This window comes from Ambystoma mexicanum, chromosome 2p (genome assembly GCF_040938575.1).
Source record: "Ambystoma mexicanum isolate Mex_15411 chromosome 2p, UKY_AmexF1_1, whole genome shotgun sequence".
Lineage (NCBI taxonomy): Eukaryota > Metazoa > Chordata > Amphibia > Caudata > Ambystomatidae > Ambystoma > Ambystoma mexicanum.
The window spans coordinates 551,856,339-551,881,578 of record NC_090923.1 but is presented as its reverse complement, the minus strand read 5'-3'; the positions used below and the strand labels follow the sequence as shown (position 1 = coordinate 551,881,578).

General features: G+C 46.7%; 1 protein-coding gene across 2 annotated transcripts in view; it reads left to right on the top strand.

The window, feature by feature from the left end:
* The first annotated feature begins 2,291 nt into the window (after positions 1–2,291).
* Positions 2,292–25,240, top strand: part of SEMA3G (semaphorin 3G) — a 218,600-nt gene continuing 195,651 nt past the window's right edge. Inside the window, exon 1 of one of the 2 annotated variants that reach the window (XM_069644006.1) lies at positions 2,292–2,636. In XM_069644006.1, the coding sequence (XP_069500107.1) occupies positions 2,528–2,636 (109 nt within the window). In that variant the 5' untranslated portion in view covers positions 2,292–2,527. The remainder of the gene's footprint in view (positions 2,637–25,240) is intronic. The other variant, XM_069644007.1, reaches the window with a different exon arrangement.

Genomic DNA, 25,240 nt, shown 5'->3' with positions numbered 1-25,240 from the left:
AAATTTTAGACACATAACTAGATGTTGGTCAATGTTTGACATGAAAACAAAGCAGACTGCAAATGGAAGTTGCCATATGCCTGTTCCAAACTTTTAAACCAATCTGTAATGAGAGGGGGGAGTTGGGAGGAGAGAGAAGGGTGACTGTACAATCCTATTTGCAAGAACTCTTCCAGGGTATTGCCAAGGATTGTAAACTTGGTTGTGTCATCGCTGTTATATTGAGGGGGTGCACTATAGGGAAGAGAGAGAGCTGCTGAAAAAATACCATTGAAGGGGAGCTGGTGAAATTACCATCAAGAGAGGTGCTTAAACTGACCATCTCACAGCTGCAAGGAAATACCAAAGGAGATTGCTGAGAGTGCATCTGGGTGGAGCTGTCTATTTCTGGGAAGGCCTAAAAGCTGACTGGGTCCTATGGTGGGGTGCCTGGGGACATCCTTGAGACTAGAGTGACCAGAGCCCTGCCCTATCTTTCAAGAGGGTCCTGAAATGCAGCTGGCTTTCCTGAATATTAAACAGAGGCTTTCTATGTAAGTAGAAGTGAACCCTTTGCAACCAAAAGGTGGGGGAATCTACCAGCCTTAAATCCTTTCCCTCTATAGTGGGCAGGTGGTGCAAAACTGTGTAGATCATGGGCCTACTTAACTAAAAATATTAATTTAATTAATTTCCTTTGGCAGAACACTACAAGGTGATTTTTGTTAAAATTCAAAATTAACAAAGCTCACTTAGCAGTGTGAACTGAAAAACTATAGCCTATAATTTAATTGGTTCATCGTTTTTGTCCTGTTGACCCTGACTTCTTTAAGGAAGGGGGTTGTTTTTGTTCTTAAATCCGTCCAATCTTTTTATCCAACTTTCCCCAACACAGGCATTTCAGTGGAGGGGGTCTGAAATCCCAAATTCTTCAATCATCCTAATTTTTCTGTCAGACTTCCCCAACCCAGACCAAAGTAAGGAGGGGTCCTGAAAATCAAAAAGCTAAATCACGCTGTATTTATTTTAAAGCAAAAGTGTTGGTGAAATAATAATTGCCATGGACATTTGCCAAATTTGTAAAACTGAACTGCTAGCCTTTTAAGCATGCAGGCAAATCGAAATTGCACAGCACTACATTTGTAATTGTGTTCACTTACCAGCTAATTATTTATTGAATTGAAATTGAGATAAAGTACTGTGATTTGTGTTTCCCCAATTAATTTATGTGAATTATTTGTGTAACAATAAGTTGATTGTGAGCCACAACCAAGGTGACGGGTGTAGTTTGTGCGATATTTCTTAACATTTCGTAACATATTTCTTAACATATTTCTTAGGCTTGGGAGGATAGCTCAGGGGCAACGTGCTCGCCTTGGAAGCAAGACCACATGGAGCAACACAGCTTAACCTCTGGGTATTAAGCATGTTATAAATAACCTATCATATCATAACATATAATTAAAATAAATATATTTTGTGTACACTGGCCTGTTTCTTGGCTTATTGGTAGGTCAGGGGAGGGATCCAAGCGGTATTAGATGAATTGGACCTAGGGCTGTATAAAAGAATCCATTAAACAGTTTGTTGCATGACACCTTGAGTGGGGAGGGAAGAAACTCCACGTGTTGAGGGTGGCCTCTCAATAAACTGTTACAGATACTGACCCTTGACTGCACCTTCAGGCTAGGGCCCCTGGCTAGCTGGTTCTGGGAGTGCGATCTTCTTGCTTGTGGAGTTGGCTCTACTTTATCCAGGATGTGAGGATGTGAGCAGTGGGCGACCTAGCCTGGCTCTTGTGGCTCGCAGCCTACTTGCCTCTGCGATTGGTAAAGGTCCCAGGCCGCCCTATCGAAACACTCGCAGTGCGGTGGGTAGGTTGCCTTCTGTTATAGAGGGCCAGCTAGGCGTCAGAGTTCTATATAGTAAGGAACTATAGATGGGAGCACATTTCACATCGCCCATGGAAATGGCCATACACATCTATGTGCGTATACTTTCCGTAAGGGATAGGCAATGTGACAATGGCAACTAACATAATCGAGTATTAGGTACCCACTCCCCCCGCCCCTATCACATACGGATGGAGCCGTTTGACTTCTTTCTTCGGTCATATTATGTTCAGCGCGTGTTTTTATATAGCGCCTTCGCCACCATTGGGCCTCTTCGGTGCGCTTCCACCAGTTCTTTACTCCATCTGGTATGGATCTAGGGGGCTGAAGGGGTGTGTCCACTCTTTAGCCTGATACCTGATTTCCTCACTCCCTGAGAGTCCGCAGGAGCCAGCTGTGCGGCAGCAGTGTGTGCTGGAGCGTGAGAGGCGGTGTCCGCCCCCTCCCTCCCGCTCACAATCCCCCTGGAAGGCGCTGGGTGGAGCAGGCATTTCATAAAACATCGCTGGAAGCTCTCCCTGGCTGTGAACGGATTAGCCGAGTGCACTGCTGCCCACACAGCGCCCCGCTGCCCTGAGCGCATCAGCCACTGGACAGGCCAGGAAAACCGCAGCCAGGACCCTGGGAGAGGCAGTGCCAGAGGGATACTTGGCACCATGCCACCCACGCGCTGCGGTAGGACGCTCCTGGGGGCTCTGTGGTGGCTATCGGTCTTAGGTGTGAGCTCCAAGGGGAACGTGCCCAGGCTGCGCCTGTCGCACAGAGGTAAGAGGCGTGGGGGCTGCTGAGATCAGTGATTCTTGGGGGCTAGCCCGGGAACTTGGCGACACCTGTGTGCAGCTATCTTATGGGTTGTGATAAATTATGAGGGCAAGTGCAAATGTGAAGCTATGTGTGAAGGGGTTATGCCATATGTAAAGTTGGTATAAGTGTACAGTGCTGCGTAGTTGTAAGTGAAGTTTAGTTATGTATAAAATGTGTTTTGCGGGAAGTTATGTGCAAAGGCGGGTCATGTGTAAGTGTTCCTTTGTGTTCATGCAGATCTGGGGTGCCTGCAGCGCGTGATTTAAGGACTCCGTCAAGCTCCTTTGACCCCCGTCACATGCTGGCGAGATAGTTCCGGGAGTTAAGATTGATTCAGACACCTTCTGTCACGTGTCCTAGTGTTTCACAGGTTCAAACCACAGCAGGAACGATAAACGGGATAGCAGGAAACGGAGCGGATGATAGCACAGGGGCAACGTGCTGGTCTAGGAAGCAAAACCCCGCAGAGCAACAGAGGTTCGAATCCCTGATCTGCGCCTAGAAACCCAACTCGGGTATTAAGCGATAAATGAAATGCACCAGGGACCATGAGATTGTGGAATATTAACACCCACTGCCAATCTGGAGACTCTGCTCACAGTACTCATGTCATTAGCGAGGGCAACTAGCATCAGTGGAATAAAGGGTTATCATAAAGAAATGAGGCATTACTACACCCAGGGGAACAGTAAGACGTAGCATTATGTGAAAGGGGCCTGCACTGTCACTTTTATTTTCCTTCCACGTGCCAGTCAGTTATATGATATTTCCCTCTCCAAGCTTCCATGAACAGGCTATACTTTCAAGTCCCCTTCCTTCCATGCCAGTCAGTTATATGATATTTCCCTCTCCAAGCTTCCATGAACAGTCTATACTTTCAAGTCCCCTTCCTTCCATGCCAGTCAGTTATATGATATTTCCCTCTCCAAGCTTCCATGAACAGTCTATACTTTCAAGTCCCCTTCCTTCCATGCCAGTCAGTTATATGATATTTCCCTCTCCAAGCTTCCATGAACAGTCTATACTTTCAAGTCCCCTTCCTTCCATGCCAGTCAGTTATATGATATTTCCCTCTCCAAGCTTCCATGAACAGTCTATACTTTCAAGTCCCCTTCCTTCCATGCCAGTCAGTTATATGATATTTCCCTCTCCAAGCTTCCATGAACAGGCTATACTTTCAAGTCCCCTTCCTTCCATGCCAGTCAGTTATATGATATTTCCCTCTCCAAGCTTCCATGAACAGGCTATACTTTCAAGTCCCCTTCCTTCCATGCCAGTCAGTTATATGATATTTCCCTCTCCAAGCTTCCATGAACAGTCTATACTTTCAAGTCCCCTTCCTTCCATGCCAGTCAGTTATATTATCCTCTCCAGTGCCCATATTTCCACCCACAGTCACTTATATGAACCTCCCCAATCCACACGCCAGTTACTTATTTTATCCTCCCCAGATCCCTTCCTTCCATGCCAGTCAGTTATATTATCCTCTCCAGTACCCATATTTCCACCCACAGTCACTTATATTAAACTCCCCAGTCCACACGCCAGTCAGTTATATTATCCTCCCCAGTCTTCTTCCTTCCATGCCAGTCAACTGACTATAAACATATGCCAGTCAACTGACTATAACTATATAGATAATAACTATATTATCCTCTCCAGTACCCATATTTCCACCCACAGTCACTTATATTAAGCTCCTCAGTCCACACGCCAGTCAGTTATATTATCCTCCCCAGTTCCCGTGCTTCCATGCCAGTCAGTTATATTGTTCTCCCCATGCTTCCTTGCCAGTCAGTTATATTATCCTCCCCGGTCCACATGCCAGTCAGTTATATTATCCTTCCCAATTCCCATGTGTCCATGCCAGTTATCCTTCCCAGTCCCCAGGCTTCCTTGCCAGTCAGTATATTATCCTCTCCAGTCCACAAGCCAGTCAGTTATATTATCCTCCCCAGTATCCATGCTCCCATGCCAGTCAGTTATCCTCCCCAATCCCCATGCTTCCTTGCCAGTCATTTATATTATTCTCCCCAGTCGCCATGCTTCCGTTGCAGTCAGTTATCCGCCCAAGCCCCATGCTTCCTTGCCAGTCAGTTATATTATCCTTCCCAATCCCCATGTATCCATGCCAGTTGTCCTTCCCAGTCCCCATGCCTCCTTACCAGTCAGTTATATTATCCTCCCCAGTCCACACGCCAGTCAGTTATATTAACCTCCCCAGTTCCCGTGCTTCCATCCCAGTCAGTTATCCTCCCCAATCCCCATGCTTCCTTGCCTGTCAGTTATATTATCCTCCCCGGTCCACATGCCAGTCAGTTATATTATCCTTCCCAATCCCAATTTGTCCATGCCAGTTATCCTTCCCAGTCCCCATGCCTCCTTACCACTCAGTTATATTATCCTCGCCAGTACACATGCCAGTTAGTTATATTATCTTCCCCAGTCCCCATGCTTCCATGCCAGTCAGTATATTATCCTGCACAGTCCACATGCCAGTCGGTTATATTAACCTTCCCAAACACCATGTGTCCTTGCCAGTCAGGTAACCTCTCCAGTCCTCGTGCTTTCTTGCCAATCAGTTATACCATCTCCCAGCCCCCATGCACCCCTTCTCTTGTTGGCACTTCTGTACAGAACAGACATTCATGATCCGTTTGGGGGCTGCTGGTACCGATCTGCGAGGGTGGCTCTCCGGGAGCCTAAAAGTGCCCGCTGTATTTACACTAATATGCAAAATAAAGGGGCAAATGTGCCCCCGCGGGCAGGCTCAGCGGAAGTCTTACAGCCACGCCAGCCGAATTACTGGAGTTACATGTGCAAACGGGGCGCCGCCTAGGTTTACTTTAAATAGTTCTAAATCTGTACATGTACACCATTAAACACATTGGTCATCGTTGTATATGCGAAGCATGACTCGTGTGGCAACGTGGAATGAGTACAGGCTGGGTGCCGGCAAGTGTGCTCTCCGTGGGGTGGCTCGAACACTGGGACACTTCGCTGAGGTGGCTATTGCACTACACTGTATGCAGCATTGTTTATGAGGCGGGCAGGCCCCCCATAACCCTATCCCATGTCACCCAGCCCTCCCCCACAGCCCGTGAAAATCACTAATATGTTCCCATCACCAGGCAGCCCTAAAAAACGGCGGCTACATTATTGTTCATCAAATGCAGTACCGACAAAAAACCCACGAGACTCTTGCAAAGTAGTGCGGAAGAGGGAACCGAGGGGGGTGGGGCCTGCCATTGGCCGTTTACAGAATGCCTGTGGGGGCGAGTTTGGGGGCCTGGCTACCATCTCGCTACGATCCCACACCGAGGAAAACGGGCGAGTACCCATCCCCCGATAGAAACAACACATTTTATAGCAGATTAATCCCCAGGAATAGGGTTTTAAAAAAAAAAAAATTAAGACATGTGTTTCGATTTACAGGCAGGTCCAGACATATAACATCTTAGCAACATTCGCCTAACCTGATGAGCTGTCTTTGCAGGATTCTGCTTTTGTATTCATTACTTCACCTGTGCTTGCAAACAGCTTTGTCCTGTCCCCCACTCCCAAGTAAGGCTGAGCTGATGATGAGGCGGCCGTCCCACTTTGAAGTGAGCAGCACATGTTAATTTTGCAAGATGCATGCCAACACTTCACCTACCCCCAGCCAAAAACCCTGCCATGCCCAGTGATTTAGGAAAGCACGTGTCGCAGAATCTCCACAGGGCAAAATGAAACTCATGCCCCTGTTGTTTAAGGAGGAAAAGAGGGGCAACTGCTCCCTCGTCCCCATATACTCTGCACCTGTGCTTGGGGGTACTGTACTAAGTGACTACTATGACATCTGCACTCCATCACACCACAGGTTGTGCTAAACAAATATACTCAGGTGCTTATTCATAGAAAAGTGTGCATTTATCCCGCTAGGACCACGTGCCGAGAACGACACTGCGTGAGTCTTCACGCAGAATAAAAAATGCGCGCCCCGCGTATTCATGGAATTTACTGCACAAAGTAACCGTAAACGCAAGTCACAGACAGAACGCCCCTGACACGCCCCAGAGCGAAGCAAAAACAGCTAGAACAGTTACCTTTGCATGCTCCCCCAGGTGTGACAACACGCACCCTTCAAACAGTGCTTGGGGCCCCCCCGCAAGCAGGCCTGCATCTCGAAGATCTGGCATAGGGGTTACCAGCATCCTGACAAAGTCTGTATGATGTTTCGCGCTCGGTTGACTCTCAGAAAATCTGTGTGTGAACCCCCGTAAACCGTTCCTGCTCCACACTACACTGCGTACACGCACCCCTAAGTTTGATCGGCTCCCGGCTGCATAAACGCACCCCTAAATCCAACATGCAAACCTACCTCTGCACTGTGATTGCTCTGCACAAGTGTACTTACGCCTGTCTTCGGACGGCGGAGAGATGGAGGAATGTATGGGTATTTTGCAAGCGGAAGGTTGCACGGCCACATCCATGAATATGCTTTGTCGTGCGCATTTATGGGCGTGCTATGGACTGCCTGCGGCCCATACCTCGTAATGCCCACTTTTTCCATTGTTCTTCCTCATTTTGTGAGTTCCACCCCCTACCCTGCCATCTGCGCAGGCCTCGCCCACGCTCTGCGTGGTGTCTCACACAAGACAATCGACCGCATGCAGAGACGTGCCAAGCCTGCGCGAAGTCCACGCAAGTTAGGGAAAAGTGCCGCACAGTCAATTCCATGAATTGACAAATGGGGATTCTCATGCATAATGGCATGCACATCCCGAATTTTCCACGCAAATAATTCCATGAATCGGCCCCTTCATTTCTTCAAAGGCACGCTACCACTGCGCCTTACTCCTCTAAGCATGTATCGCCCTGTTTGTGAAGGACCCACTAGGCAGTGCATGTTATCTCTGGAAAGCATGCATGGGCATAATTTTAGGGGGTGCGGGGGTGTTTGTCCCCTCCAACTTTCATGGCACACCATTTTGTCCCCATTCATTTGGCTGGGGCATCTTTTCTTCAGATGTCATGTCCCACCCAACATTTTCAGCAACGTTACTCCACTGAAAGCACGCGACTAGTCGCACTCTGGTTCTTCAGCACTTAGTACCTTCATTTAGTGACTGCCTGCAGTGAAGGACAGTGACAAGAGGCGGGTTAGTCCATGGTGAGCCACTGCTCACTCTGTGTATGCTATGTTATGATATACAAAGGTATTGGGCGCATACATTCAGCACAAGGGCATCTTGGCGCTAAAACACGGAAAGGGCACATCCGGAAGAATGAAGAGACGAAGAAGGAAAAAATAAATGATCTTCAGTAGCACGCAAAAGGGGGGCGGGGCTTATTCCATAGCTGAGCAGCAGCCATGGAAAAGGGCCGAGCCCCAGTGCGTGAGCAAGAAAAACGGGGCGCGACAATAATCGAAGCAGTTGCAGAGTGTAGAGAGTGAGTAGGGACGTAAGAAGTAAACAGAATTTCTCCTGTAAATAGTCAGGTCGAGTCCTATGGAAAGCGCGATGGACATTACAATGAGCTTTCAAAACAATGGCTTGTGGACTGTAAGCAAGTGAAGTTACTAATGTCTATTGCATCAGTGTGTCTCTGACTGTCTCGCAATGTGTGTGTGTGTCTGCCTGTGATGCTCGTCTTGTCTCAGTGTATGTCTGTCTTTCTGTGTGCGTCAGTCCTGTATGCCCATTTGGTTGTGTGTCTACGTGCTCTCTGGGCATGGCTTGTGCTGTGAAGTGTGTCCCTCGCCGCGTGTGTTCCACCTGTGTATGTGCTAATTCTATGTGGGTTGTGCGTGTGTGTCTGTGTTTGAGTGCCTATGTCTGCACTTGCCCCGGCCGTGTCGCAGCGGTTTAGTGCATGGCTCACCCTGTGTCCTTCTATGTGTTGAGTATATGAGTGATTGTTCACAGCCCTGCGTAATGCATACCCCGTCTGCCCCCTGGAAACATTTACCCCGTAAAGCAGACCCCACTGACAGCCCCCGCACCGCGTGCACCACTCCCAGGGGGCACCCTTCACGTTCGAAGCCCGGCCAGGCTCGAGCTCTGCTTGAGTAATGCCGCCTAAACGCGGCACGCCCGCCTCAGTGTGTGGAAAACACATCACTGACAAGACGGGATAATGGGTTTTATGAGAGCACGACACGGAATTTCTTGGAAAGAATCCATTTAGAAAACAAAGCGTTACATTAATGAGCAGCCTTGGAATTTCCCGCGACCAATCGGGACGCGAGGAAATGCCCGCGTTTCGTCCGGATGCCATTTCCCCCGGCTCCCAGCTCACGGCACAGCCTGCCCGTCACTCTGGTGCACTCGCCCGCTTCCCCAGCCAGTCACGCGTGCTCCGTCCCTCCGCCTGGCCCGCTCTCGCTCCACTTTCCCGCTCCTCGTGCTGCTCCGCCCATGCCGGTGGTGCGGGTCATGCGGTGCGCACGCCTTCCCGTTTCTCGACTGGTAACGACCCGCCGGGCGGGGCAGCCAGCCTGGGACAGCATTATCGAGAACATGCTTTATGATTGTGTTATTATTCGGAATAATGTACCCCCAGCAATGAGTGTAAAAGGCTAGAATGGTCATTTTGGAGCTCGGCACCCATACAAGGCGGCCCTCAGCCTTGTACGCTATGTGGCACGGTGTTCCTTGCCCACACAAAGTATAATTATATGTATATTTGGGGGTGAGGGAGACTTTAAAAAAAAACGTAATTCCCCAGCCCAATTCACACTGAGAACACAGTCTGGGTGCATTAGCACACAAACAGCTGCCTTTTCAAAGAAACAATCGCATCCCGTGCAACACTGCAAAATGTTACTAATTCACAGCACCCATTGACTCCTTCAAAAGAATCCCCATTGTGTGTTGCTGTTTCATTGAACAATGTACACCCGTGAGTAGCCTTTTAGGATATGAAGTCACCTCGGAGTCCTGAGAATGTTTAAACCAGTCAGCCCCACCCTTGTGATTTATATGACATGGGGTGGTGGGGGGGTCTCACACCTGTGCAATATCCGTATGCCAAGCAATGTATAATTCATATATACCATGCGTAATCTTATAATCGTTCAATAAAGACTATGACGTCATTGCAGTGCGCCTGAAACGCATTGCCTCACTGGTCCTCCAGGCAAAGGTAGATTTAGCAAACATTCTTCTCAGCCCCGTCCCCGCATCTCACTGGAAGGACTAATCCCCACTCCTCCACCAAGGCCCATACGTGTATCTCACTCAAGTTCCAGCGCTGTAACATACAGCCCTGTTGTGCAGGGGGCCTCAACTGTTCAAGACCCCAACGTGGCCCAAGGACTTTATCTCTGAAGGCCGGGAAGCCCCTTGCCATAATATGGATCTATATACTGCCATCCCTTTGTGTAACACCACTTCGGAGGCCTGCTCCTAATCCGAGGCCCATCCCTGCTTCACATTGTAGCCTATCCCTGGCCCTCTAAGGTCCAACGTGTTTCTCATTGAGATCCATCCTGGCCCCTCATCTTAAGCTCATCCTTGTTGCTTCCCTCCTCGCTGTTCGCTCAAGCCCCTTAACAGGGGTGTTCCTAGGTCTGGAAAAGATCTGGGGCTACGCTAATGTCGGGAATGTGAGGACTCAGGGCTAGCTAGCCTTTTGGTTGTAACCCCTAAGCTTCTATACGGGGCTAAAACCAATAGACCCGGGGCTATAGTCCCTTTATCCCCCCCTAGCAACGCCTCTACCCCTTAATGACTTCTCACATGCGGCTGATCCCCATACATTACTTGACGCCCACCCTTGCTGTTTTCCAAAGACCCATCCCTGATCCGCGCAGGAGGCCCATCACTGTTCTAACATGAGGCGTATCACTGCTCTTCACTTGAAGACAAGCTCTGCTCCTCACCCCAGACCTATCTCCCAGGATCACCCCAGCTCTTCATCTGAATAACATATTCTGCACCTCACCAGGGGCATAGCCCCACTTCCCACCAGCTTTGGAAATTCGGAAGTAGCTAAAATGCTGACTCGTGTATATATTTATTGACACTCACTCCACTGTATTGCTATTTTGGATAAGCACAACAGAAAGGGTGTCATTTATTTTTTGTATTGTATTGCACAACATACCCTGCAAAAATTACATTCTGAGTATTAAAAGCCCCCTCCTAGTGCTGTACCCTTCTGGGGCATGTGGCCTTGTGCTCTATATGTTACAGAAACTGTTGATGGCCTGTAATAGGCTGATAATGGACAGTCGGATGGACTTTATTCTGCATACTCTGGGGCACATATAGGATTGTATACCATATACATTCTATAGTCATCCTCAAATACATAAGCCATGGATTAGAAGACGTTAGTACGCTATTATATTTATATTGTTCACAATATTCTACGGTAATATTGGTTGTAAGGGGTACTAACATGTCATATACCTCGGGAGTAATATTGCATATTAGGCCCGGTGAAGTACAACATACTCAAGGCTTATAAATCGTAATACTTTTAGAGTAATGTTACATATTAGGACACTTGTGTCTAATATTTCGAGACTAATATTGATTTATTTTGCACCATCACGTTTAATACGTCTAGGGTAGTATTGTACATAAGGGACGGTTATGCACACTTCTCGGGTAATATTGTGTATTAGGGAAACGATATAATACTTTTAGGTATTAATGCATATCAGGGACACTCCTTTTAGTACCCTTTGAGTAATGATGCATAAAGGGCAGCACAGTTAATATCTCTTGGCTAACATTGAGTATTAAAGCACTTGTGTGCTAATAAGGTATTATAACGGTGTATGTTTGTTACTGTCCTTTGTCAGGGTCACTGAGCAGAAGATTCCACAGAGAGTCCATTTTATTAGAGCCACATGCAATCATGGTCACAAGCAACATAATCCCCACAGCCTTTGGACTGATTAACTGCACCCTAGGGGACACCCACTATTTACCATGGCCCAGAAACAGGGGGGCTGCTGCCTGTACACGTAATAAAGCAATGCTCAAGAGGTAATGCTGTAGATTTGGAATACTATAGTGTAGTGTGCACGGCGTAACAGCATTGCCTTTGCACACGAACGTTTATTGTTAATGGGGTAATTCCGTCGGGGTAACCGACTTTAGTGCGTGCTTCCATGATAATGCCGTTTATTTGACAGAATGTAGTGCTGTATTCAAAAGGAAATGCTGAAGATTTGGCAACCTATGGTGGAGTATTCAAGAAGGGATAGAGTACTCCCAGGGCAATGCTGTGAATCTGTTGCACTATATGTATGTATTCCTGAGGGATATTGTAGATTTTCCACATTATAGTGAACTATAGCTGTGCTGTGCTGAAGCTTGACATTCCATGGTAATGTTCCTGGTATAACGAGGTATTGTTGTGGAAATACTACATTGTATTGTGAATTTGCCACACAACCATGCAATGTTACTATTTTAAAGCTCTAGATAAGAAACACTGTGCAATATTTAAGCAATAATCCCCGAGCTGGGGAGAGGGGATTTACTGCTTCAGGTAATGCCCCGGGGGCCTGCTTTAAGGTCCTTGCTTCGCTCCAGCAAAGCAAGGGCCTTAACGCAGGCCCCGGGACATTACCTGAAGTGGTAATGTCTCCCCACCCCCAGCAAGGGGCCTATTGCTATTACTACTCCGGCCTGTAAAACCGGGCTACTAATAGTGTCTTTTATTAAGTTGTGAGATGCCTTTGGCATTTAGCAACAGAAAAAAAGAATGAATAAAAAGCTGGAAGCCATGAAACGGGAGAAGAGAATATAAGTACTCCCTTCTCCCTTTCCATGGTGGCCATTCAAAAACAAAGAAAAAAGTAAACAAAGAAGATGGCTGCCATGGAACGGATATAAGGGATTACACATAGTCCCTTCTCACTTTCCATAGCTGCCGTTAAAAAGGGATTTAAAAGAAGTAAACAAAGAAAATGGCTGCCATGGAATAGGGAGAAGGGACTACAAATAGTCCCTTCTCCCTTTCCATGGTGGCGAGTCAAAGAAAGGGAAGGAACATTGAGGGACGCGGAATAACAGCACGTAAGCCTTTTTTCGGGCTGGTAACGACCGGGCACAGGGCCAATCATATCGATAGTTACAATCCGATTGTCCCTCGTTAGGTACTAATTGTATTTCTATACTCTTGATTTGGCACACTAGTATGTGACATTTCTGTGGTAATGCCCTGAAATTGCCACAGTACAATGCAGTAGCTCTCTGGTAATGTCCTGGATTTTCTACACTACCATGCAGTATCTCTGTGGCAATGCTCTGGGTTTGGCACTCTACTGTGCAGTATTTATTTAGCTATGCTCGGGATTTGGCATATTACCATGCAATGTGTCTGTGTTAATGCTTTGGATTTGCCACACTACTATCAACCAGCTCTGTGGCAATGCCCTTAATCTGGAACACCAATGCACAGTATTTTGTTGTCAGTAGTATGAATTTGGGATACCACTGTGGAGTATTTCTCTTGAAATGTTCTCCATTGAGAAAATTACTGTGCAGTATTTATATTTACATTTTTGAGATTCGAAACACTACTATATGATATTTCTGTTTCAATGCTATGGTTTTGGCACAGTGACATGCTGTAGCTCTATGGCAATCCTCGGGATTTGGCACAATACCATTAAGCATCTCTATGGCAATGCTCTGGATTTGGAAAAGCACTATGCAGTATCTCTATGTTAATGCTCTGTGTTTGGCATAGTGCCATGCAGTATCTCTATGGCAATGTTCTGGATTTGGCATGGGGCCATGCAGTATCTCTATGACAATGTTCTGTATTTAGCATAGGGCCATGCAGTATCTCTATGGCAATGTTCTGTATTTATCATGGGGCCATGCAGTATCTATATGGCAATGTTCTGTATTTAGCATAGGGCCATGCAGTATCTCTATGGCAATGCTCTGGATTTGGCATAGGGCAATGTAGTATCTCTATGGCAATGCTCTGGATTTGGCATAGGATATGCAGTAACTCTATGGCAGTGCTCTGGATTTGGCATAGGACCATGCCGTAGCTCTATGGCAATGCTCGCGATTTGGCACAATGCCATCCTGTATCTCTATGGCAATGCTCTGGATTTGGAAAAGCACCATGCAGTATCTCTATGGCAGTGCTCTGGATTTGGCACAGTGCCATGCGGTATCTCTATGGCAATGCTCTGGATTTGGCACAGGGCCATGCAATATCTCTATGGTAATGCTCTGGATTTGGCATAGGGCCATGCAATATCTATGTGGCAATGCTCTAGACCTGCCACAATGTCATGTATTATCTCTGTGACAATGCTCTGGATTTGGAACAATACCCTGCAGTAGCTCTGTGAAAACGGTATGGATTTGCCACAATGTCGTAAGTATCTCTATAGCAATTCTCTACATTCAGCATTCTAACATGCAGCATGTATCGGGTAATGCTCAGGATTGGGCACACAAACATGCAGTATCTATGGGGAAATGCTTGGGATTCGGCACACTAACATGCAGTATCTATGAGCAAATGCTCCGGATTCTGCACACTAAAATGCACTATCTGTGATAGTGATTAGGCACAGTAACATGCAGTATCTATGGGGCAATGCTCGGGATTAGACACACCAACCTGCAGTATCTATGGGGCAATGCTCGGGATTAGGTGCACTAACATGCAGTATTTATGGGGCAATACTCGGGATTAGGCACACTAGCATGCAGTAACTATGGGGTAATGCACGGGAGTTGGCCCAGTATCATCCATTCCACTTTGCCAATTCTCTGGACACGCCAATGCAGTTTCTCTCTGATAATGCTGTGGATCTGGGGCACTGGCACACAGTATTTCCATGTCAAATATATGGGTTTTGCACACCACTGTGCAGTAGTCTTGTCGACAGATAATGCAAACATTTTACATTTTACTCTAGTAGTTTGGCGACTCCATTCCCTTACCTTCTGTTACCAACAACACTCACCTTTGTATGCAGTCTTGTCTTGACTATGCCACTCTTGGATGAGGCTTGGCAGCCACAGAATTAACATTCTGGAGTTTGACGTCAGGCACAACTATAGGGATGCTGGTGAAAATAGACCACCAAACTTTCAGGATTGCCCGAGGGCAATCTCCAGCTCCTCAAGCATCCAACCTTACATTGCATATAAACTTACAAATCTCCAAAACTGCCCTGGAAACACATCCCCACACAACCTATCACAACACTTTGGAACATATTTGCCCACTCCCTTTTGCATTTTGTGTGATAGCATGGATTCAGGGTGGGCACGCACCTCTGCTATCACAAAGCCTTCTTCCCACCGCTGCATCCCTCACCATGTGTGTAACATTATGGAAGTGAATGGGCACATATCAAAATAAGATATCACAACAGTGAGCACACTATGGTGGAGTATTTTTTTATAATTATGTGATTTATTGAGATGGGACCTAGCTTTAACAAGCAACAGGAGTATTCAACAGTGCAGATGCATAACAGAGCGCTTTTCAGAGGTAACAACAGAACAGATATACAGCGGGGGAGGGAAGGCGAGGATACAGAGGAGCACGGATATGACATTCCATTGTTCTGGATTTGGAGCCCTGAAACTCAATATTCTCCCTGAATTCCGGATTTGGCACATGTGCGGTACCTCTGGCACCGCTCACGATTTGGTACCCTGCCATGCGCAAGCACTATGGAAAGTTTTTATCAGGGCAATGTTTTTTTTTTTTATAGTAGGAACTCATTCCACCACGATGGGCATGTGGGAATGTAGGAAGCTGTTCTTATCAGGGCGATGTTGCGAAACTCAGCCAGCTTCCCAGAGAGCGGCACTCTGGGATGGCGGAGAGCGGATCCATTAGGGAGTCCTTCATGCAAGTGGGTCTGATCACTTAAAAGGGATTAATCCAAGGATGCTTTCACGTGCCACATAGAACAAGATTGATATTAAACAATTCTGAAACAGGCTGGCGATCTGGGTCCTTCAATTCAAGTCTGCCCGGATCAGGGCAAAGGGTTATAATGACACTAATACCTGATGCGGAGTTGCCCGCCAAGGGCCGGCCCAGGTCTTACCCAAAATGGAAAAAAAGACTTTGCCTAAGAAAGGCAAGATTGATTGTTCAGGTCTGAGCATGTATGTAGATATGTATACACCTCATATGTGGTCTTGATTGCACATATAAGGAATTTAATATGTCATTTATACTTTTGTGATGTTTTTAATTATTGTTTTCATAAATGTATTCATTTTGGATATGATGTGATTGTGATCAGGTATGGAAATGTTTGTTGTTTTATCGATTAATGTCTGAAATAAACATTGAACTTCAACTATAGAAGATGGCTGCAACCTTTCAATTTACAAAATGGCTTGGACTACAACTCCCATCAGCCTAGCCAGTATACTCAATGGCGAGGGATCACAGGAGTCGTAGTCAAAAACATCTGCAGGGCTAAAGGTTGAAGACCCCTGAACTATAGTATCCTTGGTGGACTTTAGATCTGGGCTCGTTGGCTCACCAGGTTTTCCGACCAAACAGTAAGTATATAAAAAATTCCCCAATACAATTCACTACATGTAAAATTGGCGCATGCATATTCGCTATCAGCCCCCTTACCGCCTGCATTTTATCCCATGATGCACCTGGCCCTATGTGCAGTGAAGGTGCCAAGGCGGACACAAGAGCCCACCAGACAATTATTCCTTTGGAAGGCCATCGGCCTCCTTTATTACAGAAAGTGGAACAATACATATCTTACAGAAATGTTAAGAAATTGCTGTTAATTAAATCTTCTTACATAACCTTGCAAGTGTCAACAAGGCTCGACGAGTGGGAGTGCATGACGTTATGTACCACCCCCATCCCCTCGTCCGGGGAACGGTCCTGGGGAAAATAAGGAGGTTGACTGATCTTAGACGGCCAATCCCAGGACCTGTGCCCTACCGCTGCATACCTACCGGCTTGTCAGCAACCAGTGGGCATCCACAGGGCAACTTCCCCGACATGCACTGACCACCAATACATCAAGATTCCGCAGTCCAGCATACAATCCCACAAGCTCTGCCACTCTGTTGATTCCCCATCACCCCTGACATTGCTTCCATAATCCAACTTAAAAGAAGTATTGGCAATGCCAATAGTTTGGGCTTTTGTATAGGCATGGGAAAGGCACTTGCCACGCGCTGCCGTAGTAGTATTAACTGCCCATTAGCAGGTGCAAAATGATGCGAGTACCTGGGCATATAACAGCAGTGCCTGGCAAATGCCAAACACTTGTTGACAAGTGTTGGCTTTGTCAATGCTTGTTTTTAACAGGACTTCAGTGAAGGACACGCACAGTGCTTAAACATGAGTGCCTCAATGCAGACCGGTTTAAAACGTGTTTATTGCACCAGTAGCTGTGTACAGCTCCAATTAAGTAATTAACTCTCACCAGACTGCTTTGAAAAAAAACACTGACAGGCACTTTCAGTGCAAGGTTTAATGGTAAGGCTTGATTAAAGAAAGCTCAAAGCGTTCCAATGAGGAGGTGTTTTTGGCAGAGAGGGGCAGGAGCTGGGTGGGTATGGCCGTGGGGATTAGCATGGCCATCGGCAGTCAATGGGTGGGCAAATAACCAAACAACACCTTCAAATCAGTTGGCTTTGACCTAGCCAGGCCATGCAAGCGTGCCAGGAACAAAGTCAGAGGTCGACGTGGGCGGGAGCGGCCGGGAGCGGTGCTCCTGTACTTTTCTATTTTTTTAAGTTTTACTGTTCCTATACTTTCATTTTAAAAAGAAACCGTTCTGAAATGGTTTTGTTTTAATATAAAAGTATAGGAAGAAGTTGAAGCTTGCACTTCAGTGCACTGCACTGAACATTCCCATAAAGAGCAGATGTGTTTGTTTGGGGGTTTGGATTGTGTGTCAGAGGGTGCGTGGTGATGGGGTTTGTGAGGAGCGGGGCCAGGCCAGCAGGGAACATAGTTCCACTACTTCTTTTCGTACACTTGGACCCCTGAACAAAGTGGCAGCCACCTAGTGCATACCCTTTCTATATGTCCTCCTTCCTGACGCACTGGAGACCCCCAGCTGTTTTGATGGTGCCCAGATAACATCATGGGTGCTGTTCAGGCATGCACTGGCCTATAGGGCAATAGGACAATACCCGAACAAAAAACACAAAATTCTAGTGTGGCCCAGTTTTTTTTTGGTTAACGTGCGACACTTTTTTGGCCAATGTGGGCCAGTTTGATAAATTACTTCACCATGTGGCTAGTAGTTTTGATCAGTGTTACTGAATACATATTCTTTAAAATGCACAATGTGCATCACATTTGATCAAAAACCCTTGGGTACTACTCAAACAGTCTGCCACAAAAGAAGGGAATTGCATTTGCAACGGTGGACCACTGTTTCATTGGTGCCCGAGGCAATGTTATGCCCCAGTCCGACCCTGGCTGCTGTCATGCCCCGAAATTGTTCCTCCGCCTCCCTGCATCCCAGCAATTCCAGCCCTGCGTGCTTGCTGTATCTTGCTCGCAGTTCCTGGCAAGCAAGCATGCAGGGGAGAGGGAAAGCTGGCGCTTGGAGCCCAGGCTTGTGCGCCGTAGAGCTGCTATTATCACCTGGGCTTTGCACTAGGAGGATTGCCCTCTACAGAGGGGAACGTGCTGGTGCCCTGGGGGGACGCTCTTATAAGGCGCTCCTCTTCCTCCGGGATGCTCGGCTTGGAATGCTCCGTTTCCGCGTCGGCACCCGGCCTGGCTGTGGAGACAGTGAGGTGATTGTACGCATGGCAGAGTGGAGTCGTGTGCGCTGCACGCTTCCCCGAGGCGGATCGAACCTGTCCCGGGAATGGTCTTGCTTCCAGACCCTCTGAAATTATTCTCAGGCACCGCCGTGTCTCGGGTGCTGTTGCCTTGTCACATGAAGGAACTGGACAAATCCGTGAGCGCAGCCAATTGGCACGTGTGGGAGAAAGCGTAAACTGTACTCAAACAGGCGACTCTCACCTTACATAACTTTTACAAGGGTTTACGTGGGAGGGGTTGATCATTCTGCACCTCCGCCATTTTCCTGGTTTTGTCCCGTGTACAGTCTTTTCAACCAAATTTACCCCTACTGGTGAAAATAAAGCCTGTGGCCTGCACCGCACCCCAGCATCTCGCCCTCTCTACTGCCACTATGGGATGTAGTGAGACGCCTGTAGGAGAAGGAGCCCTTCGTGGTCTTTGCATGTAAGGCCGGCCTGAGGGATGGGCTGCCCGGGTGACAGGGGCGCTGTTATGGGCCGCCCGGGTGACAGGGGCGCTGTTAGCCCCCTGCCACGCCAGCACTGGGGAGTCTTTGAAGGGCTTCCGTGAGCTGGCTTATTGTGAGAAGACGTGGCCGGCGTCCTATTATTATTAAGTGCGCCCGCAGCAGCGTGGGGGCATTGGCTGATGCAGCACCCTATTGAGATGATTAGCTCCCCGCTCTCACGCGGGAGTGGGCGGTTTTCATTAGAATATGGTGGTTGGGGCGCTGCCGCCGCTTATGCCTCTACTGGTTGCATGCATGCAGGCACTCTGTCATCAAGGCACAGACTCCACGTGTAGCGTCAAGAAGCCTCCTCGCAGACATACCCCTCTTTCTATTCATAGGGCCTGATTCATGGAATTTATAGCACAAACACCCTGATTCACAGAGTGGTGCAAAGTGTATTTTTGCAGTGCAAAGTAACTTTGCAAAGTCAGTGCAAAGTCACTTTGCACTGCAGAAATACACTTTGCACCACTCCATGAATCAGGGTGTTTGTTGGCAGTGCAAAGTCACTTTGTACCATGCTAAAAGTTCCATGAATCAGGCCCATAGTGTGTTGAGGTGATGTCCTAGTGCCCAATTTCTGAACATTGTTGTGGTTTTGCGCTGAAATTGTGGTTTGTGAGCTGTGCTGCCATGGCAGTGGGAGTGGATACCTGTAGGCCCTCCCTAGGTAACGGCCTGTAGTTTATGGGTGTGGCATTTGCATGCCTGTGCGCTTTAAGATAAGTTCTTTGCTGTCGAGGCCATGGCCCTGGTATATTATATGGATGGCATGGTGTGGTCTAAGGATCTGGTGTTGGTGAGGTGTGGGGTTCTTCTCCGCGCATAAAATCATCTTTTTTTTGGCGCTGGTGTGTGAACGTCTGTGTCATCCCTGACCAATCGAAGCACTGACCATACTTCGTCACCACTGCTTCTGTCATGGGTGGGACGTGATTGCTGCGTGGCCCAGGTAGAGGAGGCAAGGCCAGTTTGGCACTGTGTTGACTCTGTGTTGATTCTGTGTGTAAAATGTTGTCATTCTTTGTTGTGGGAAGGTTTGTCGTTTGAGGGAAGTCCTCAGTCTTACCTAGTTCACCACTCACTCCTCTTGATAATAATGGCATGGTCTTGAAACGAAAATGTCAGGTCTTTTTCATACAAGAGAGAAAACCACTAGTTATGCCTTTTAGGCCAGTGTTGTTAGGCTGTCAAGAGTACTGCAACGCCCTCTTGGCAGGCACTTCTGCAAAAAACATTAGAAAACTACAGACGGTCCAAAACAATGCACGAAGAGCTGCCACTGGCATTTCCAAAAGGGACCACATTTCACCAACCGGGAAACATATACACTGGATCCCCATTAAGGAATGCATAATGTTAAAATCCCTCGCCCTTGCCCACAAATGTCTTCATTACTCCGCTCCCTCTCTCAGCGTTTTGCCAAATCCTCATCTGAAAGACCCACAAGAACCGCCTACATAAATCATATCACCATCCCTAAGAAACTCAGAGCTAGGGCAGGAGGAACAAGCTTTCCCGTTATTGCCGCAACTAACCGGAATTCCCCCCCTCCTCACGTGAGAAATATTGACTCGCACACAGCATTTAGGAAAGCGGTCAAAACACTATTGCTTGTGTAAATGTACCCTAACAGCTTTATTATTCCACGAACATGTTAAGTAAGCTTTCCCATGCATTGTAACCTGCTATGTAAAGTTCCTCGCTTGGAAACACAAGTGCTTATGTATATGCATTTCTTCACCCTGCTGGCCCTTCGCTCACTGTAACCATGAGCTCAGCCTATTGCCTGTAACTAAGGCATCTTCTTGCAACAGCGCCTCGATGCCCACGGGCTGTAGTGTGCTTTACAAATCCAAATAAAAAAGAGTCAATGTATGTGGTACTACTAGCTGTGGATAGACGTCAGTGGAGGACAATACATGTCTGATGTGTCCATCAATGGTCTTTGCCTCACTGACTGCAGCTCGCTGTGCTCTCCTTCTCGGACTATGTGCTTCTTTGATTTATCCAGCCACCACCCACCAATGCCTCCTCCATGTGTTTCTACTACTTTCTATGTGCCCATTCAACAAGGTAGGACTCAGTTCTGACCTCACATAGAAACCATGGTACCATCTGTTCCCATCAAAGCCATTCCATCTGAAAAACCAGGCTCAAACGCCACCTGTTCACCCCCCCCCCCCCACCCTGCTTTCAAAACTAATCTTCCAACCCACCTCTTCTACTAGCAGCTTACAGGATTATACACGTGGAAATTGTAATTATGTATACACTCCTTCTAGGCCCTGAAGGTCAGATTTATTTTGTTTTGCCCCATTGTCTTTTGCCCCGTTTGTGTTCTTTGTTTACCCATTTATCACAGGTCTGAATCCATTCCACCAATGAGACGTGACTAGGCATCCTAACTAGGCTAGACATGGTTCCACCCTCGGTAACTGCATCATCTGTACAGCATTTCTGTATGAAAGAGCATCCTGGGTTTTAATGAAATACACAACAATAATGTAGCTTTATAGACTGAGTGTGGGGTCATTAACATAGGATAGTGACCTGCCACCAGGTTATGGCCTGAGGCACAGCAGAGGGCCAATAATTGGGGGAGGGTCACTAACCCAAGTGATAATGACCCCTCCCAACGTCTGTAAGGCTGTTAGCACATGGTGGTAGTAGCAATATGTGTTTTGGAGTTTTGGTGGTAAAGAAAAACATGTTACTTTAAGAGTAAGTAAAGTAAAGAGACGGAGTTAGTAAATTAAATGTGTTTTTTAGGTGTTATCAATCAGATTAATTTAACATTGTGATTATAATATGAATTTATTTATGATATTGTGGACTGTCGGAACTCGGGGCTAGCTAGCCTTTTGGTTGTAGCCCCTGAGATTCTATCCGGGTCTACAACCAAAAGACCAGGGACTATAGCCCCCTCAGCCCCCGCCTAGCAACACCTCTGGCTGTTGGGTTGTTGCAGCTGTTGGGCTATCCCTTATGGGTGGTGATGTAGCTGTGGTAGCTGATGGGGCTGTGAGTGGGGGTTCTGCTTTGTGGGGTGATTCAGCTGAAAGAACTGAGAATGATAATGCAACTCTGGCAGACAGTGAGAGTGTGGGGGTCGATGTGGATCTAGAGGGTAATGTGACTGTCGAGAGGGGGTATGGCTTCGGTGGGTGATGTGGCTCGGTAGAGGGATGTACAGGATGATGTCATTGTGGAAGGCAATGTGGATGTAGATATTGATGGGGACACTGGGGTCGATTTAGAGTTTGAATTGGAGGGTCATGTAGATATTAAGGGTGATGTGAATCAAGAATGTCAAAGTTGATATGGGTATATTGATTCTTTTTAAAACGACTTTATTCATTTTTTCTAACAAACAAATGAACGTGCAACAACTTCAACACAATAAACTTTACCAACCTAACATAGCCTTCAACAATAACATAGCCTTCTCCCTCCCCCAATCACCCCCAACTAAGTAAAATTCAAACTTAAGAAATAGAAGAAAAGGCAAAGAAAAGGTCTGAAGGAGGAAAAAAAAGAAAAAAGAAAAATATAAATAACTCAGAAAGATCAATAGTTCAACTATAATCGTTTCCCGCAAATATATACATACATACCTATAAATACATATACATATAAAGAAAATTGAAAATGTACCCTTATCTTCCATTTTCATTCTTGAAACAAACTTAATACGTATATTGAGGGTGTAGAGGTTCATGGATATTGAGTAAGAAATGTCTGCCCACCACATCACACAGCTAGAAAACTTTCTGGCACTGCAAAACTACATTTGTCTCTGCTTTCAGTGTGGAGTATCAGTGACAACTTGTGAATTGTTTAATTGGCAGGGCGTTAACGTTTCCCACGAATATGCGAGAGCTACCAAGGGTACCAAGAAAGCAGGGTTTTCCCACTGAGAATTTATTTTAATAATTGGTTAAAATGGTGCATATTACAGCACACTTTTTGTATGAAAAAAATGGGTAAAAGGCCACACAGCTGGGAATCTGTTTTGTTAGGTAACATATTATAAAATAGCTGCCAAGTCACCAACAGTGCACAGTAGTATTTTCCAATGCATTTTTATGATATCTTTGGCCACAATATCAGCCAGTATTGAAACGTGTTAAGTGTTGCTTCATGCATATAAATGGCATATATGCCAGTATTCCTACATGTGAACATGCTCATGTTTGCCTTACCTATAATGCCTCTTAAGATACTATAAGAAAGCATGTCCATGCTGGCTCTTCCTATATATGGCAGTGTGTCCACGTGAGAACATAATATTGCTGGCTTTGCCCCTGAAGGCAGTAAAAAAAGACCATGCTACAGTAAGAAAACATGTAGATACTGGCTGCAGCAATGTAGGCCAGCATGCCCATGTAAGAATACTCATCATGTTTCCTCTTCCCATAATGCCAGTGAAAAATGCCAAACCTCTGTAAAGCAATGTCCATACTGACTGCACCAATGTAGGCCAGTAATAACCACATAAGAACACTCATCATGTTGGCTTGGGTATTAATGCCAGTAGAAAATGATACGTCAATTCCGGCCTTGCTGGCTGCTGCTGAACCAGTGTAGCCCCCAATCAGTTGCTCACATCCCGCCCCGGCATGTACATAAAACACATATTCATACACACCCCCATGCCACATAAACACTATATCATTCGTACACCGAGAAAAACAAAATAAACTCTATCTCACTGACATGCATACTCATACACTACACCATAGACACTGACATGCATACTCATACACTACACCATAGACACTGACATGCATACTCATACACTACACCATAGACACTGACTGCATTCTCATTCACATGCACACTTACACACAAATGCTTTTTTCTTACCTGCTGCCTCCGACTCCAGACTCCACCTCACATGCAAACACGATAACACCACCTTGCAAACAGGAGCCAGGAAGTGGGGAGAGCTTCCTGACATGCATGATAGGGACAGAATGACACCATCACCCCGCCCCAGGCCCTACTCTAAATATACAGAGAGTTGTAGGGAGCCCCTTACACACACTTAACCCTGCTCTTCCCCAGCCTGCATCCCGAATGGGCCATGCAAAGCTGATGAAGCAAAACAGCCCCAGCCTTGCATGGTCCATTGGGCATGAGCTCTGGGGTACACACAGTAAAGTCGCCCAGGAGCACTCCCATATCTGCTTGCTACACCTAAAGGAATGCTCCTTTTTTTCATTGGGCTGCCTTTGCTCCTCCATACTGAGTGGTGGGTCCATGCTCATCGCCGTTTATGGACGAGCCACCCCTGTAATTATTGTGGGGTAAGGGGGTATTAGAGCTGCAAAACAGGGATGCATGGAGCAGGAGAGGGAAAAACTATTAGATAATGACAGGGAGCAGATACAACCAGGCTGTATAGAGAGTCCATGTGACACCAGCGCTTTTCAAAGGAGATGGATGTCCTCGTTTCCAGGCCTACTCGTGGGGTGGTCTTGGTGGCAAGTCCCTCACACATTCCACTCGAAACTATGTAATTATAGAGTCCTCTGGAAGCTGTGACATACATGTAAGCGGGGTTGTTTAATTGATTCTTACCGGGAGATGCTTTGCAGCTGGAGCGCAACCGCTGATTCTGCTGGACTCGGAGGCAAAGGAGTTTGAGTTTCTTTAGAGGGTCTTCCTGCTCTTGGAGTTAATATTGTCCTTGGGAGGCATCTGCGTCAGGCGTGTGCGTCACCCCTAGGTCGCTGAAGAAGCACACGTTCTTCGTGTTATGAGGACGTTCGCTTGTGTAAGCTCTCTGGTACTGCAGGTGGAAAGTGCAAGGCGAAGCTCGGATTGTGTGCTCCCTCCAGTTGAGCTAACAAGATGACACTCCTTCACACTCTCTCTTTTTTCTTTCTTTCTTCCCTTGTTTGTTCTCTCCTCTCATTTTATCTTTCTGTCATCTGTCTTTCACTCTTTTTTCCTGTTTTTTTTTTTAAAGCATTATATTTATATGTCTAGAGAGGCAGACAGACATTAAATAAAGGTTTCAAAAAGTGCTATTGTTGCTACCTAGAAAAACGCAGTCTACAAACATTGGGAATGCCAACATTGATGTACTAACAGTCAGCCCAGATATACCAATTCCCTCATCCAAACCAGGTCCAACTCACTACTGATGAGCCCCTAATTTGCGCGCCACCACCATTGCACAACATTCAGAGTGAAGTAGTGATGTTGTGTGAGTTGGGGTTCCATTTGGAGCGTGTAGCTTTGATTCGAATGAGTGTGTGTACTTGAATGCTGGCATATTCACAGTTTCTGGGCT